Source organism: Elephantulus edwardii, unplaced genomic scaffold (assembly GCF_000299155.1).
Source record: "Elephantulus edwardii isolate Elephantulus edwardi_28Jun2011 unplaced genomic scaffold, EleEdw1.0 scaffold00015, whole genome shotgun sequence".
Lineage (NCBI taxonomy): Eukaryota > Metazoa > Chordata > Mammalia > Macroscelidea > Macroscelididae > Elephantulus > Elephantulus edwardii.
The window spans coordinates 227,826-244,935 of NW_006399765.1; the positions used below are offsets into that span (position 1 = coordinate 227,826).

Genomic DNA, 17,110 nt, shown 5'->3' on the forward strand with positions numbered 1-17,110 from the left:
TATATATTTTTTTTTTAACAAGAAATTAGTTTCCCTTTGTTTTTCCACATCTCATCAGCTCATGTATACAGTAGCATACACTAGAGGGGTGCTGATTTTTTATGTTAAATATGCAGCTGCATATTTTTGCCATAATTTCTAGTTTTAGTCACCTATACACTAAGAAAAAAATATGTTGGCATAGTTGAAAAAATTTAAATAAATAAAAATCAATATTTTTTTAATGAAGCAATATGACATTGGCCTTCAAAAGATTTTTTTTTGCACAGCTGGGTTTATAAGAAATGAAAAGCTTGGCTTGTTCCTGTCTCAGGCTTGACATTTATGAAAAGCATTGGTTTCCAAATATTCTTACCTTAGAATAAACAGAATAGAGATGTAAGAATATAGGACATCAAGACGTCTGAGATTGTTAACATCTTATTTGGAAATTAAAACTACTTTCCTGACTAGATTTTCTTTGGGGGATAGGGTTGTGAATACGAGTTTTTGTGGTTGGTTTGTTTTGTTTTTTGGTGGTGTGTTTTTGTTTTGTTTTGTTTTTAATTTCTCTTGTCTTACTTCCATGGTATGATTGATTCCTTAGTCCAGAGCATTACTTAGAATTTACTTAGTCTTTTACTCTTGGAAGTCTCCATTATAACTGAACGTTGTTTATCTGGAGGTGGACACATTTCACAGATAAGAAACTGAGGTATTCATTCAGAGGGGAATATATTGAGGGAGATCTAGTCTGAAATGAAATGAAAAGTCATTGCCACAGAATTAGAACTGACTCACAGCTGGCCCTCCAGTGGGTTTTTCAGAGGCTGTAAACTGCCTATCTTTCTCCATGTAGCAGCTGATGAATTTGAACCTTTGGGTTGGCTTGCAGTTCCTTAACAATTGGAAACTGAAGCTATTCCACTGGCTCTGCAGGACCAGCCCAGCCGCAAGTATATGGCATCTCCACTTTTTAATAGGCCTCTTTTAAAAGTTTCTCACATCGCAGGGAAAGGAAGGAAAACAAAATAAAACAAGAGCGCTTCCCCTCTGCCACCTGCCCTTCAATGAGGGAGCAGAGATTAGCAGTGCCCTCTCGTCCTGAAGACGGAAAGTTATCTTTATCTTTTCCTTCCTAATCTCAGAAAGAAAGAAATAAAGGAGGGGGGTCGGAAAAGGGATAGAAGAAGAGTGAGCTATACAGGTACCTTTACCTCTTCTATTTAGATTCCATTTTGACCTCTTGTCCCTCCCAAGTAGGATTAGGTGGAGAAATGAATGAAGCTAAGTTTTGCACAGACTTGAGGTCAAACCCCAGCAAAGACCTATCTTCTCCTTTAGCATCGCCCACTGGCCTCCTAACCGTCTGTTTGTCTGTCTAGCGACGACCCTTGGAGGGCTGCCAAAATGATCAAGAGCTACATGCAGCAACACAACATTCCCCAGAGGGAGGTGGTCGATGTCACCGGCCTCAACCAGTCCCACCTCTCCCAGCATCTCAACAAGGGCACGCCCATGAAGACCCAGAAGCGAGCTGCGCTGTACACCTGGTACGTCCGCAAGCAGCGGGAGATCGCCCGACGTAAGTGCTCTTACCCTCTCCCGGCCTCAACCTGGAGTGGCCTTTACTCCGGTTCTGATCCTCCTGGGCTGCCTAGGTTTCCCCTTCGCCAAGATGTCTACTGAGTGAGATTGATACAAGACAATTGGCAGCTGGATTTGGCATTCACGTTTGCAGTACAACTAGTTGTTTTGAAAAGTCCTCCTTCAGTGTATGCAAGAGACCGAGTTACCCCTGTTTCCCTTTGAAACCAGTAGGTGAAGAGAGCAGAATATATTCCCCAAAGCTGGCTAAGCAACTTTGATTTGTAACTCTTGATACAAAAGATTACAGATCAGAGATCCAAAGAAATTTCCTAGTACATCACTAACAGTTATTTTCCTCCCCTGGAGGAACTATTTTATAAACAACACAAGGTGTGCCTAGATCTTTTCAGAACCTGCCTCTGTGATGTTGTTTATTTGGAACAACAAACAGTCTGCTGGGGAGCAGACTGAGTACTGAGATACTTTAAGGCGCTTATTCACATTTACAAAAATTAACCTTTTTAGACATCAGCTGGTAACTGTCTGATGAAACTGCTGCTAAGGCAGGTGTCTGCATTTTGAAATCTAGCTGATTCTCAAATTTCCTTTCTGTCCCAAGACTTCTTCTCCCAGGAGCACTGGGAATTCTTTTAAAGAGTGGGGAAGTTGGAACTGCATTTGAATAATAATTCGAATGATGCTTTGTTATTTTAGCAATGTAGACTTGCAGAGCTATGGTTGGTTTTCTTTTGTTTTTTTCAATCTGGCCCTTTTTTTAATGAACATTTTCTCTCCATTTCATGCTCCCCACTGTTCTCTGGGCCTGGATTTCTCTGTCTGACAAGATGTGGTCTTCACCACTTGATGGAGGGAATCTTCTTTCCTTCTCACTGGTTGCCCAGTGTTTTAAAATGTTCTTGTTCATTGCCATGCTCTAGAGTGATTGTTTCCGTATTTATTATCTCAGTGTCTAATGGCTAGAAATGTCTTCATGATGGAAAAAGAAAGGTTTTAGGCAGTGATCTCATTTTGTGGGGTGGTTGGTTTTGGATTTGTTTGGGTGTTTTTTGTTGTTTTTTTGTTTGTTTGTTTTCTGGAAGCATAAGTAAAAGGACAGAGTAGAAATAAAAAGCAAAGTGAGAGCTATTTGCTGCGTAGATGGGAAGACAGCACTGAAAGTATGAGTCCACTTACAGCTGGTGGTAACTGGCTCTTTAGAAATGCAATTCTTCTTGAAGCAATTCTCTGTAGTTCCAGAGAATCCTTGAGGTCTGTCCTTAACCCCATCCAAGTTTAATAAGGCATCTCCAATTTGAGTTGTGTCTCAATTTCCAATGGAACTTCACTCAGAAAGAGAGTGGGAAAATGTCATCTGGAAGGTTCTAAAAAGACAAAAGTCCCCGAAATCTCAAGATGTTTGGAACAAGACTTTTTTTTTTTTTAAATGTATGGCATTTTCTGATAGATTTGTTGGTGTCACTGTTATTTTTTAAAGTCACATAAGAGAAAAGTTCAAGATACTTCATCATATACATATATGAACATCTGTTATATGCCAAGACTTGTTGGGGGATTAGGGGTGGGAATTGTGCTAGATTCTGGGATACACATGTCTAGGACTTAGAACCTTATCACTAAGGAGAGAGAGTGAATGTTTAAGAATGACAGCAGCTTGCTAAGAGCTGTTACACAGGCATACACAAGCGGCAGCAGAGAAGCTGTTAAATTATCTGGAGACATGGCAGAGGGTTTTCTAGAGAAGGTGACGTCGGAACCAAAGTTTTGAAGGGTGACCACAACACAAACATGAAAGGGGTGAAAATGAGGAAGTAAGAGGAACACAAGTAAATGGAGTGGACATAAGATGGAAGAGAGGGGAAAAGAAAAAAGATTATATAGAACTCCCTATTTCCTTGGAAACAAACAAAAAAGCCTAGTGGCAAGAAGCTGCACTGTAATCTCAAAGGCGGGTGGTTTGAACTCACCAGATGCTCTGCTGGAGAAGGAGGGGCAAACTCCTCCAGTACCAGTGGAATCTGATTCAATAGTACACAACAAGGGGGCACAGGGAATGGTAATATTCACAGAATTACCATGTCCAAGTGTGCTCTTAAGCCTATTACGAGGCAGCAAGAGCCAGCTTCCCTAAGTTGATTTTTATAAGCAATGAATAGTTCTCCTCCTCTGAATACCCAGCAAAGAGGTGATGGAGGGGGGTTGGTAGAAGTGCAGGCTGTGCAGGTATCGAATTCTTTAAAACTGATAGAGGCTGCTGCCTGGTTCCTGGAGGGGGAAGAACTTGAAGACCAGTTAGCCCAGCTGATCCTGGCATCTGCTGGGTTCCAGGCTGCTGCTTCTCCAAAGGGTAGCAGAGAGGGAGGAGCTCCAAAACTGTGGGACACTTGAGTGTGTCTTCCATATACCACAAACAAAGCTTCAGGGGTTGATTTTGTTACTCCCATATAAGTGAGATTTGAGAGTACTCTGGATGTGTTATGTGGGTTTTGTTTTCAGTGAGAGTTGATACATCAGCTGGGCGATTCAATCCTGGCTCCAGCTCCAAATCCATTCTACTTGGGCCAAGTCACTTAACTAGTCTGAAAATGGAGATGACAAGAATTCTCATATGGAGAGGTAGTGAGAACTGGAAATGAAGGGATGCATTTCAAGGACTCAGCACAGAGACCTAACCATTGAAGTGGTTCAATAAATCCTGACCATTATTTTAACTTTTGACATAAAATGAAAATCTCAAATTTACCTCAAGTTCTCAAGATTATCAAGACTTTTGGTATTCCTCAGATTTACTCCACAGGGCCACCCAAGGCCAGAGGGAGCAAAGAAGACACAAACACAGACTCACACTGAACAAAGAACATTCTCCCTATATGATTGTCCCTAAGTAGCTACACATATAGAAGAGAAATAACATAAGAACAGTGAAAGCACTTGGAAAAAAACACACTTCCACAGGCTTTTGGGTCAACATCATCATCATCCTAATCAAGATTCCATGTTCTAAAAGACTATGTTATGGTTTTTGAGTTTTTAGCCAATGCCACTGACCCTGGAATTAAGCAATTTGGCGAGAGTCCCATATTAACCCATTGAATCATGACCTCCTGTTAGCTTATTTGGTGGTATCTAAAGGAGTTGTTGGGCACCAGTGAAAGCAGAGCCCTAACATAGCATGAGAATCCTTCAAAGGGAGTACATCCCAAATCAAAGGCTCCAGTGGCAAGCTCAGTCCATCACCTGAAACACATATCACTTGCCAGCAACTGGTTAAACGGGTTAAACAAAGATTACTTACACCTGCAGCTGGTAAATCCATGCTAATTAGGAGTACACTGATCTTAATGGATCCTCATGTAGGTAACTTCCCCACTGCTGGAAGTGTGTAGACACTTGGTTAAGGGTTATACAGGGGATTCAAGCCTTACGTAGTTGCCTGACTTTGAACCTCAAGGACTTTGGATTCTAACTGTCCAGAGAAAGTGTGGCTAACATTGAAAAGAATGGGAATCCCAGAACACTTGATTGTGCTCACACACATCTATACTCGGACCAGGAAGCACTTGTCAGAACATCAAGGAAACAGTGCATGGCTCAAAATCAAGAAAGGAGTGAGTCAAGGATGTGTCCTGTCTCCATACCTTTTCAATCTATATGCAGAACAGGTCATTTGAGAGGCTGACATTTATAATGAGGAATGTGGTACCAGGATTGGAGAAAAACTCAACAATCTGTATTATGCAGATTACTCAACCTTGCTTGCAGAAACTGAAGAAGACCTGAAGCATTTGCTGCAGAAGGTCAAGAACTGCAGTCTTCAATATGGATTGAACTCAATTTCAAGAAAACAAAGATTTTTTTTACCACTCGGCCAACAGGCAGCACCATGATAGAGGGAGAAAAGATTGTGATTGTTAACAATTTCTGCTTGCTTGGGTCCACAATCAACACTCTTGGCACCAGCAGTGAAGAAATCAAAAATTTAACTGTACTGGGAAAATCTGCTCTCAGGGACCTCTCCAGAATGCTAACCACCAACAATGTCAGTCTAGATTCTAAGGTGCACCCGATCTAGGCCATATTTTTCACAACTACTTGCTATACACCAGAGAACTAAACAATGACTAAGGGTGACGGAAGATGAATTGATGCCTCTGAGTTGTGGTGCTGGAGAAGCATGCAGATGTGAGGGAGAGGACAATAAACTTTCTTCAAGTAAATACTGAATCTCACTTAAACCATATAGGGTAAAGTATCACTACTAGCCTGAGCTACTGTCTTTCTCTTATTCATTCAACAAAAAACACACTAAGGAAAAAAAACAAAACATACTAAGAGTCACAATCTACCTGGGCCCTGGGAATTAAAGGGAGCATCATTCATCTGCATTTATCCTCCAATATATTAAGCACCATTTTTACAAAGGCCTAATGCCTACAGTCTTCTGTATTTGTTGTGTAGTTAGGTCAGTTTCTATTCTATTTAGAGTGACTGGATATACAACAGAATGAAACTCTGGTAGGTCCTTTTTATCCTCACAATTGATGTATATTTGAGCCCATTGTTACAGCCACGATAACCCTCACTGAGGGTCTGTCTGTTTTTGGTTTTGTTTTTGCTGACCCTTTACTTTGACAAGCATGTTGTCTGTCTTCAGAGATTGGTTCCTGCTGATAACATGTTCAAAGTACAAGAACATAATTCTCACCATTCTCATTTCTAAAGAACATTCCAGCGCTACTTATTCCATCAGAGACTTAGTAATTCTTCTGACTGTCCATGCTATATTGAATTTTAAATTATGCCACCTCAGCATAAAAAAGTTCAGAACCTTTCCTATATTAAGGTCAACTTTACTTTGAGGAACAGATTTGGTGAACTGATCAGCAATGACTGAAGATGAGGTGAGTCAAAAAGTCATTAAAAAGACAGAAAGGGAAAGGACCAAAATGAGTGTCAGAGTGACCCTGAAATGTGATCTAGAATGTAGAGAAGTTAAAGTGAAAGGAAGAAATGATAAAGGGAGCTGAACAGATTTCAAAGAATAGTTTGAGAAAACAAAGCAAAGTGTTATGATAAAGATCACAGAATTCTAGAGTTAGAAAACCCAAAGGAAAGGACAGATGGAGCATATTTTGAGCTGAAGAAGTGAAGGATAAAATCCAGGCCTTGAGATGCAATAGTGAAGTATTCTATTCTATGGGCAAAATATTGAAGATGCAGAAAATATCAAAAGAATATGAAAAATATATACACAGGCACTATAAAAAAAAAAAAGTTCAGAAAGCAGTACATGTTCAAGAGCCCATGGTACTTACAAAGAAGTCCAAGCTACTCTGAAGACACTTGGAAAAGGGTTTGTTTGAATACAAGCTGACATTTTCCAAAATACAAACACAGTGCTGGAGTTACTTACCCCTTTTTGCCAAAAAATCTGGAAGGCAGCTAATAGTAAACTGAATAGGAAAGATCCATGTCGTGATCCAACAGAATTGTGGTATTATCAATCAGTAGCATTAATATATGCAAGTAAAATATTGCTGAAGAGAATTTTTTAAGTGGTTGTAGTAGTGAACCAACAAGAAACTACCAGAAATAAGTCTAATTCCAAATAATGGGATAAGCCTCAGTGCTGATGTCAGATGGACCTTGGCAGAAAGTAGAAAATACTAGATGTTCAATTGTGTGCAACTCTGAAGATGGCACAAGGTCAGGCAGTGTTTCAAGCTGTTGTGCACAGAGTCACTGTGAGTAAAAAGTGACTTATTGCACATAACAACAGCAAAGAACCAGCTCTTCTCCACTCCTATTCTGAGTACTTTGCAACCTAAGGAGCGTGTCTATATCAGACAATATGTGCCATTGAGTCACCTGCAACCCTCTGTACAGCACCTCTGAACTCTGCCCTGTTGAGCCAATGTCACTAATTCCGACACACTAAACCCCATTGCCTCAGTTACTATATCAATCCATCTCATCCGGGGTCTTCCTCTCCTGCACTGTCCCTCCACCCTTCCAAGCATGATGTCCTTCTCTAAGGACCAGTCTCTCCTGGCCACATCCCCAAAGTGTGTGAAATAAAACTTCAAAATCCTAGCCTCCAAGGAGAAACTTTGTCACTCTCTCCAAGACAGATCTATTCAGAAGTAAACTACCAGAGAGTCTCATAGTCTGGAAATTCTGAAACCTGTCTACCATGGGTGACACTTCTGGAATTTGAAATACCCATGGCAAAGCTTGCAACATCACAGTAACACGCAAGCCACCATGGTGTCAAAAACTGACAGCAGTGGTTTCTGTACTTACCAAACTTCAAGTTCAGGGGCAGATCTGTAAGTCCTTTTCCTCCTGGGCGCCCACCTTCATAAAATAATCCCAGCAGACAGAAACACACAAACTCCCAATGCCTTTGAAATTATTTGAAATCTAAATAGCATCTTCTCTTTCTACCACAAAGCTCTACTTACATCTAGGGAACTCCAGTTTGCCTAGGAGACAGGAAGTTGCACTGTCAACCCAAATGCAGGCAATTTGAATCCACCAGCTGCTCCCTGAGAGAAAAAATAGTCTTCTCCCATGGAATTTACAGCTTCTGAAAATTGGAGGATCAGATATGAGTTGGTTCTAACTTAGAGCAATTAATGAATAAAGTGAAAGTAATATTTATTTCCAAACAATCTTTGTAAGTTTTGGGTTTGGCAATTTTGTAAAGAACTCAGCATTGCAATGTGCATAAAAGCAAATGAAACCCATTGTCACCTACTTGTACCAACTGATAGTGACTTACAGGAGAATTGCTCCTGAAGTTAGCCAGGCTGTAATCTTTAGGGAAGCAGAGTTCCACACATTTCTTTCACTTGATTCAGGTGGTGCACCTGAATCACATGCTCTTTCAGGAGCAGTGGAACATTTTGACAACTGTCATCAGGGCTCCTTTAAAATGTGAACAGTCAGGATATATAAGGAAAGGGGGGCTCTGGGAAACTTTTTAGGATCCTTGAATATTTGATCTAAATGCAAATAGATCTAAAACTTGTTTGAGTTCATTCTCTTAACATCAAAACGCATGGGTTCTGAATCCAGAGTGTTACTTCAAGTATGAGGGCTAGAGTCTTTAAAACTGTGGTTGTCTGTGTTCGAGCTCTACAAAGGGCAAGAGTCAAATAAATGACTGAGGGGCTCTTCCTTGGGACTCACCTCAGTAGCCCCCTACACAATCATGGCAGATTGAAAAGTTTAGGGTAAAGGAATAAAGCTGTCTTTGTCTGTCTATCTACTGGTAAAGGCTACGGATCCTATCAAATCTACTCCTTTCTCTTTTCAGAATTCAACCAAACAGTCCAGAGTACTGGAAATATGACAGACAAAAGCAGTCAGGATCAGCTGCTGTTTCTCTTTCCAGAGTTCAATCAACAGAGCCAGGTGCCTGGGCAGTCCGATGATGCCTGCTCTGAGCCTGCCAACAAGAAGATGCGCCGCAACCGGTTCAAATGGGGGCCCGCATCCCAGCAAATCTTGTACCAGGCCTACGACCGTCAAAAGAACCCCAGCAAGGAAGAGAGAGAGGCCTTAGTGGAAGAATGCAACAGGTAACACCAGAAGTTAACCCAAGCAGACACATGAACCCAAGAACCATCCTGGGTCCTGGGATATTGTGATGTTCATCATCCAGTAACTAGTAACCCAGCTGCCATCAAGTAGATCACTCCTAGTCATTCCCATGTGGAACTGTGTGCTCCATAGGCCATCCCATGCTAATTTTTCAGAAGTAGAATGCCAGGACTTTATTGTGTGGCACTGCTGGGTGAGTATTTCAATTAGCAGACAAACAAGCTGTCTGTACCACCATGTGATTAAATTAGGTTCCACAGAACTCTAATTTTAATTTAATGAAATAAGATTACTCTTATTTAATCTTAATGAAATAAGTTTGGGAACTACTCATTGCTTCTCCCTCCCTTCCTTTTTTGGAATTCATGACATAAATTCATACATTAAAGGCACTGAGAAGTCCTGCAGTAAAGAAATTACTTAGATTTTGTTGATTTTGCTGTTAGCCATAATCATGGAGTTATTTTTCTACAGAACCCCTATTATTAATTCCCAAGGAATCATTATTCCAGAAAAAACATTATGGAGGATATTGGTATAAGATATGCTGTAAGAGAAGTGAGAATTTTGTAGCCCACACACGCCAGGGAAAATGTATCCCTTACCTGCAAGCTTTGGCTTGGACCTTTACCAATTGTCTTGCACTCATTATAAGAAAAAAAAGGAAACTTGGTAGAAGAATAAGAATTGGTCAGATCTATTCAAACCATCCTGCCATTATGGCTCAACAGGTGTTTTGTTTTGGGGTGGTTTTTTGTTTGTTTGTTTTCATCTTAACAACTACATGTAACTTTAAAGAAAAATTATTGGAAACCCTTGGGAAACTTTTTTTTTCATTCTTGTCTTCTTTTCCTAGACTCTGATATTGACTCTAAAAAATAAAATTTCCTTTTAAAAAATCTACTTTTTGCTTTGATCAAGACCTGTGGGCTCTTTCCTTTGTTTTCTCTCTAGCTTGGGTCAGTTTCATGGGAGGAGAGGGCAGAGAATGTAGCCAGGCAAGTCAGGCCAAGAAGTGGAAAGGCAGAAGAATCCACCCCCATGGGCCAAAAAGCCCTTAGTCTGTGTTTCTGTCCCTGTGCTGAGGAGAAGCCCCTCAGCATTCAGTGGTGTTTTGCCAGCAATAAAACCTGCCAGCTAGCCTTTTGAAGGAACTCCTGCAGGACAAATAAAAAAATCTGGCTTCCTTCACTCGTCCGTGTGTGCAAGCTTTTCAGAGAGCTTCCAGGGACTTTGCCTTTGGTTAGAAGGCCCACTCTGGACCTATCCCCTAATCACTTGATTCCAGCTTGCTTTTTCATCTGGAGCCATTCTAGAGGCCTACATCCCTGATTTCCAGAGATGCATCACTTGCTCTGTACTTGACTTCAGAGCCTACCCAAGCTATCTTCATCAACTAGCTGGATTGGCTTTTTTTCAGGGCAGGATTTTTTCCCATCCTCCTGTTCTATCCTCAGCCATCTCACATTCTTAACCAAGACTACCTAAACTTTCCGTTTGGGGCCAAGCACTGGCAACCTCTTCAGGCCACCTATACTCACCACGACCCCTCTGTCCATTCCCAGGGCAGAATGTTTGCAGCGAGGCGTTTCCCCATCCAAAGCTCACGGTCTGGGCTCCAACCTGGTCACTGAGGTCCGTGTCTACAACTGGTTTGCAAACCGCAGGAAAGAAGAGGCATTCCGGCAGAAGCTGGCCATGGATGCCTACAGCTCCAACCAGACACACAGCCTGAACCCCATGCTTTCCCACGGCTCCCCACACCCGTCCAGCACCTCTCCTCCAAACAAGCTGTCAGGTAAGCAGAGTCTGGGCCTTACTGCCTCGACAAGTGGACTAAACTGGTATTTCCAGCAGGTGGCACCCAGTCCAAGAATGTTTATAAAATCAAATGCTTTGAATGGTACTAGGACAGGTCTCCTCTCACTGCTATTCTTGAGAAAGAAGAACACGATTCGGTCAGACTGTTTCTGACTGCTGTTCAACATTTCTGTGTAAGAGATACTTCAGCCTCTAGGGAGCTGCTGTCCTCTAGTCCTTATTCTTCTATTTGACTGTTGACTCAATAGGATTGGTGTAGCCATCGCATTCTATAGAGAGCTCCCCTGGAGGAATGTTAGGTGCAAAGTGTCAGCCGTGAAGTCGTGATGGTGGATCTTCAGCTGTTGCAATGGAGAATGGTGCTGAATCTTCATGTCCTACCCCTGGCGCTCTTGTCCGGCTGCAGCAGAAGCAGGGGCTGTGGAAAGGCCATTCGACTGGCAGGTTTTGCTTATTGGTTCCTGTACTTCAGTGGGTTCAGGATGGTGTCAGTTACTTGAAGTCTCTGCAGTGCTGAGAGGGCCAAAAGCCACTGGGTATCTTCAGTGTGTGACCACGTGCTAGACCCTGGCCTGAATTAGTGATGCCTCTTCTGTGTGGTTTGGGTTTATCATGAAGGAATCCCTGCATCCTCATTGTGTGAAAGCATCTTTATATGCTGAGTACTGATTCAGGCACTTTTCTGGGGCCGCTCTGGGGCCTGTGTGGACGAAATGGGGTGCAGTCTCCTTCTCGGTCTGGAGTGGCACTTACAATAGAGAAGTTAAGCACCATTTTTACGTTGAGGTAATTCTGCAAACTTTCCTTCCTTATCTGCTGGCTAACCTTCTGAGAAGAGACTTTTGTATCTGAGCATTAATTCAAGTGTTGTGGTCACTAATATGCCCAGGACAGGCTTAGAACCACCAGTCCGACAATATTCAAAGGTTTATTGCACAACCGTGCCCTCACACAGCGTGGAACTCTCCCAAGGGAGACTGACATTTTCCCATCTGAAGGGTCTCTAAAACCTGAACTGCCACAGTCTGGGTCAGAGCTGAAAGTGTCCCTTGGTCATACTTTCATAGGAGAAAAGAGTTCATCTGAATGGGGAGAAAGTTTGTGTCACTCTTGAGAGAAATACATGGCCACAGGCAAATAAGACTTGATTGCAGAATAATTTAGCCCTTGGACAGAAATTCAAAGCAGGGTTCAGAGGACAGCAGCAAAAGCCATGTGGCTGCTACTGGGCAGGATTCTGTCAGAAAACACTGTCAGTGACTCCAGGGCTGAATCTGGACTCTGCAGGGGGCGTGGCTGGGGCAAGGGGCATTATTGTGAAGACAATGGCCATTGTGCAGGGACCTGTGATCTCCACACCAAAGTCAGGGAGACTGTGAGGCAAACAAAGGCCCAGTAGCTTTCTGACAAGCTGGGGTTGTACAGAGGTCACCACAGGGTTGTTAGCTTAAGCCTTCTGTATTCTTACAGGAGACACAGAGGGTGGGGGCTAGAGGGGCAGGGGCAGGTACTGGAAACAGAGTAAGTGGGATGGGTGTGAGATGAATCCTGGGTACCCCTCGGCTGGGAGAAGAGACTGGTCGACTAGAAGACAGATTCTTTGAGGTGCCCCAGAAGTCTAGACCTTTAAAAAATAATCATAGAGTGTTAGAACTGAGAAGCATATAAAAGAAGGAAAATGAGGTCCAGAAAGAGGTACTGATATGTCAAAATAATAACAACAGCAGCAGAAGGACTCAAACACAGCTCTGCTTTCCCAAAGAACAAAAATGGTCACTAAAGTCTTTCCAAGTGCCAGGCACCAAGCTAGTGATAAGTAAAGATACACATTCCTACCACCTTGGATCTCACAGTCCAGTAAGGTATCATGAGTCTCCAGAACCTCAGAACCAACTGAGGATCAAGGTTACATTTTGGACCCTCATAGATCTTTCTAGGAAAGGAAGTAACAATCATGTTGTTGCTGTTATGTTTTTATGCCTGCGATTCACCCTGCTCTGTCCTGAGATAACCTTATAGTCTCTGACACACCTACTCCCATTACCCCAGTCAATGAGTCAATTCATCTCATCAAGGGTCTTCCTCTCTTGCACTGTCCCTTCACCCTCCCAAGCATCATGTCCTTCTCAAAGGACTGGTCCCTCCTTGTGACATGCCCAAAGTGTGTCACAGAACCCTGTATATCTTTCCGGGGAATCTTGGTAGTGGTGTGGTAAAGTGCTTGGCTGTTTACTAAAAGATTTGTAGTTGGAGTCCACAGGAGTTGCTCTGAAGAAAAAAGACAGCTACTTCCCTAGTGATTTAGACCTTTGGAAATCCCATAGCTCTGATGAAAACAGGAACTCTAGTAGCCGAGTGGGTAAGGAACTGTGCTGCCAGTCTAAGGGAGGGCGGTTCAAATTTAGTAGCTGCTCCTAGGGAGAAAGATGGGCATTCTTCTCCTGGTGATTTGCAGTCTCTGAAAATCCACAGAGGGTCAGCTATGAGTCGGTTCCAACTTGATGGCAATGATGAGCTTTTTTAAAATAGGGCAGTTCTACTTTGTACCATAGGAATAGCAACAGCCAGAATCAACCTATAGCAATAGGCTTCTGATGCCTATTTTCAGTGAGTATATTACACTCACTATCTCAGACTTTACTCTGGACTAATCAAGTCTTTGCCCCAAGTCCAGGGGCTGGATTCCTTGAACTTAGTGTTGTTGTTCTGGGGTAGGGGGAGAAGAAGGCCACAAACACCCAGCATTAACTTAGTTTTGAACGATGATTCTACAATGTAAGTTGTAGCTTTAGCTAATTCACATAACTTCTCCATGTCTGAGTCTCCTATCTGTAATTCTGAGTAATAGGGCGTACTTCACAGGGCCCCTTTGGGATCAAAGGGGGGGGGAATGTAAAACCATTTCCCCTGGTAAATCTTAACTGCTATCATCATTACTCTTACTAGAGAGAAGCTACAGTGAAAAGAATTTTAGGCAACAAAAATATTTTCTTTTTCATTTCACACACTGGGACATTATTCCTGAGAAATAATGAGATGTGTCTTGGCCAAGGACCTAGAAGCAGAGGCAGCTGCTGTGTTATGACCTGGACAGTCCAGAAGCTGAGACCCCCTACTGCCTTGTGCCCCTTTCTCAGGCTGCCAGGGAAGCCCATGGGTTCTAACAGCCCTCAAGGGAGGCATCCCAGGCTACCTAGGCCAACAGGCTAGAGCCCAGCACTCCAAATAAGGCTTTTGTTCGCAGTATCTCTTCATTGTCCCAGTGGTCAAGATTTGATCTCCAGGCAAGCCCAAAATGTAACTGAATACAGAATTTAGAAAAGGAAAAAAGTCTCATGGTAGCAGCTTCTAAGGTTGAAATGGATGGCAACAAGGTCCCAATGCCTCCTCCCTGCTTCCCATCACTTTCTACTCCCCAAACACCAGCATGGAAGCTAGAAGAGCTGGACTACCTCAAAGACAAAGCCACCCTTGGGACCACTTTCCCTGAGAAGCAGAGCATCCTCTAACTGAGCCCTTCCCTCACTGGCCATAGTGGGCTCCCTGTGGCCCACTTGGCCCATACTGACCACAGTGTGACCCTGGTCCTGGAATGTGGGGCACAATGGAGGTGGCAGGAGGAGCACTTTGCCTCTGTCAGCGGCTGATTGGGTACAAGGTGCCCCACAAACACACTGTCAGCAGAATCAGCTGTTTTCAGCATTTCCCTCCTCAGCTTTACAATCACACACCAGCATGCAGCCAAGGGTTGTCATGGCATTGTCGCCTTTATGCATGCTTAATTGACAATTAAGCTGGGGCTTTGAATCGGCCTGGCTGCTGCTGATGAGCCTTCATCTTTCCAGTGAGAGTCACAGGGACACCCTTTGTTTGCTCTTCTTGGGGGCCTGAAGTTACTGTAGCGGGCTGCAGGCAGCCATTTATCTTCAGCCTAGAAGCCCTTTATCTGCCCCCTCCCCATTTCAGCTCTCGCCAGCAGGAGCTGTCCCCGGTTATAGGCCCGGTGACAGCCCATTCTGAGGCCTTTGAGCAGACCCGGAGTGATGGCCTCTGTCTCCATTCTGGAGCTGAATCAAGAGAAAGGCCCCCAAAAGGTCAGAGGGCAGGGCCGGCGCAAGGAAGAGGGCTGGTTGGAGACTGGTGCTCATATTGATCTGTTCAAGGAGGAGGAGGAAGTTGGCTAGGGACAGAGTTAAGGCAGCTTTGGCACAAGCCAAGAGGACCCAGCTGCATGATCTGCAGTGGCCTTCCTTGTTCATTGCACCCTTTGCTCCAGCCTGCCACAAACTGAGCTAGGTGCTTGCACAGAGAAGGAAAGAGCAAAAAGTCTGCCTCTGTTTTCATTCTCCCTACATGTATTGAGGGTCTGGTCACCTTGAGAGAAGATGGAGAGCCTCATTCTCCTGGAAAGGTCCACAGAGGAGAAGTGGCAGAATGAAGGGGTCTTTCTGGATATCTTTTAATATCTTGGACCATGGACACTGCCTAAGACTCCAAAACTCACTGCCATGAAGGCAGACTTGACTCACAGCTGACCTCCAGCAGGGTTAGGGAGGTGGTAAATCACAGGAGAGGAGACTGCCCCTCTATCTCCCAAGGAGTCGCTGGTGGATTTGAATCGCCAGAGTCGCTGCCTTTGAGTTAGCAGAGCAAGCCTCTCAGGACTCCACTATCAGAGCTCCCTTTACCCAAGAGGAGAGGCCCTGATTTCTGTGGCTGTTCCTCCTCTCTCCCTTCCAACCCCATTCCCCTCTCTCAGCTCAGTGAACTTGCCTCTACTGCCAATCAGATCACAGACTGAAAAGCAGAATCTTGCCTCCTGCCTCTGTCACCTCTCCCTTACACTTCTCCCCAAGTTGCCTGAAGGAGTCTAACCCTGAGTCTTAGAAAAACGGAACTCTGAATCAGGTGACCCAACATTAAAGTCTTCAGGATTCAAGGAGATCTCAGCAACGCCCAGTAGCAAGGTTGTGCCTAAAGTGTGCACAACTATAGTAACGAATGTTGGATGAGAAGTTGCAAGTACCAACCCCTGAGCTGACCACCTATACACATTGTCTTATTTAATCCTCACAACCACCTCAGCAGTTAGAAACAATCGGTATTATTACCACTTGTAGTATTATAACCATTGAGAAAGCAAACTGTTTACCAAGTTGACATAGCTAATAAATAGTAAACCAGGTTTTGACCTGTTGCATTGTTCATTTCTCTCTCCTATATTCATTATACTAAACACTTGGCTAGGGAGCTCTCGTGGCCTAGTGGATTAGAAGTTGTGCTGCCAACTGAGAGGCATGCAGTTCAATTCACCAGGTGCTCCATGGGAGGGAGATGAGCAATGTCCTCCTCTGAAAATCTGCTGAAGGGTCAGCTATGAGCCAGCTCTGACTTGAGCAGGAAGCAGACTCCACATCTGTCCATCAGCATTCATCAAGCTTACAGCCTAGAAAAGCCAACAGGATCATTCAACTCTGCCAACTTGAAGCCACTCTTGAGTTAAAACCAACTCAACAGCACCTAACATCAGTAAGAAACCAACACTCACACACACACACACACACATGAGATCTTCCCTTGGTCTCCTTGGCTCCCACATTTCCACTCACTGTTCCCTCCTAAAGGACAAAAATGTTCCGGGAGAATAAGGCTAAGTAGGTCTAACTAGTTTCCTAGATCTAACTAGTTTAGTCCCAGTCTAACTAGTTTACTGCTGCCTCTCCAACTGTCACAGCTGACCAAGACGATTTCTGTACCTTGTGTAGGAAGAAATCAAAGCCCTCTTTCTGGACCCTGTCCCCCTATGTGCAGGGATTTGAACTGTCCTTGCAGTCTGCACTGTCTGGGTTACTAAATGCCTTAACAACTTAATGGGGCTTCTGAGACAGAGCAACCTCCCGGGTTCACCTCTGGGACCTTCACCTCCTTCAGGGCAGCAGATGAGGAGGGGAGGTTTATGAGGGTAGTTGTAAAAATATGCATGCTAGCAGCAAAGTTCCCCACAGTAAATAAACCCAATTGTCCCTCAATAGCAGGTTGTTTCAGTTCAGACAGATCATTCCTGGAAATGTCTGCAAAATATTTTAGGATTCAT

The 17,110-nt window shown here is 43.5% G+C and overlaps 1 protein-coding gene across 2 annotated transcripts in view; it reads left to right on the plus strand.

Annotated features, from left to right (window-relative positions):
• Positions 1-17,110, plus strand: part of HNF1B (HNF1 homeobox B) — a 69,751-nt gene that overhangs the window by 3,884 nt on the left and 48,757 nt on the right. The window contains exons 2-4 of one of the 2 annotated variants that reach the window (XM_006881373.1): positions 1,365-1,564; positions 8,909-9,173; positions 10,761-10,993. In XM_006881373.1, the coding sequence (XP_006881435.1) occupies positions 1,365-1,564; positions 8,909-9,173; positions 10,761-10,993 (698 nt within the window). The remainder of the gene's footprint in view (positions 1-1,364; positions 1,565-8,908; positions 9,174-10,760; positions 10,994-17,110) is intronic. The other variant, XM_006881374.1, reaches the window with a different exon arrangement.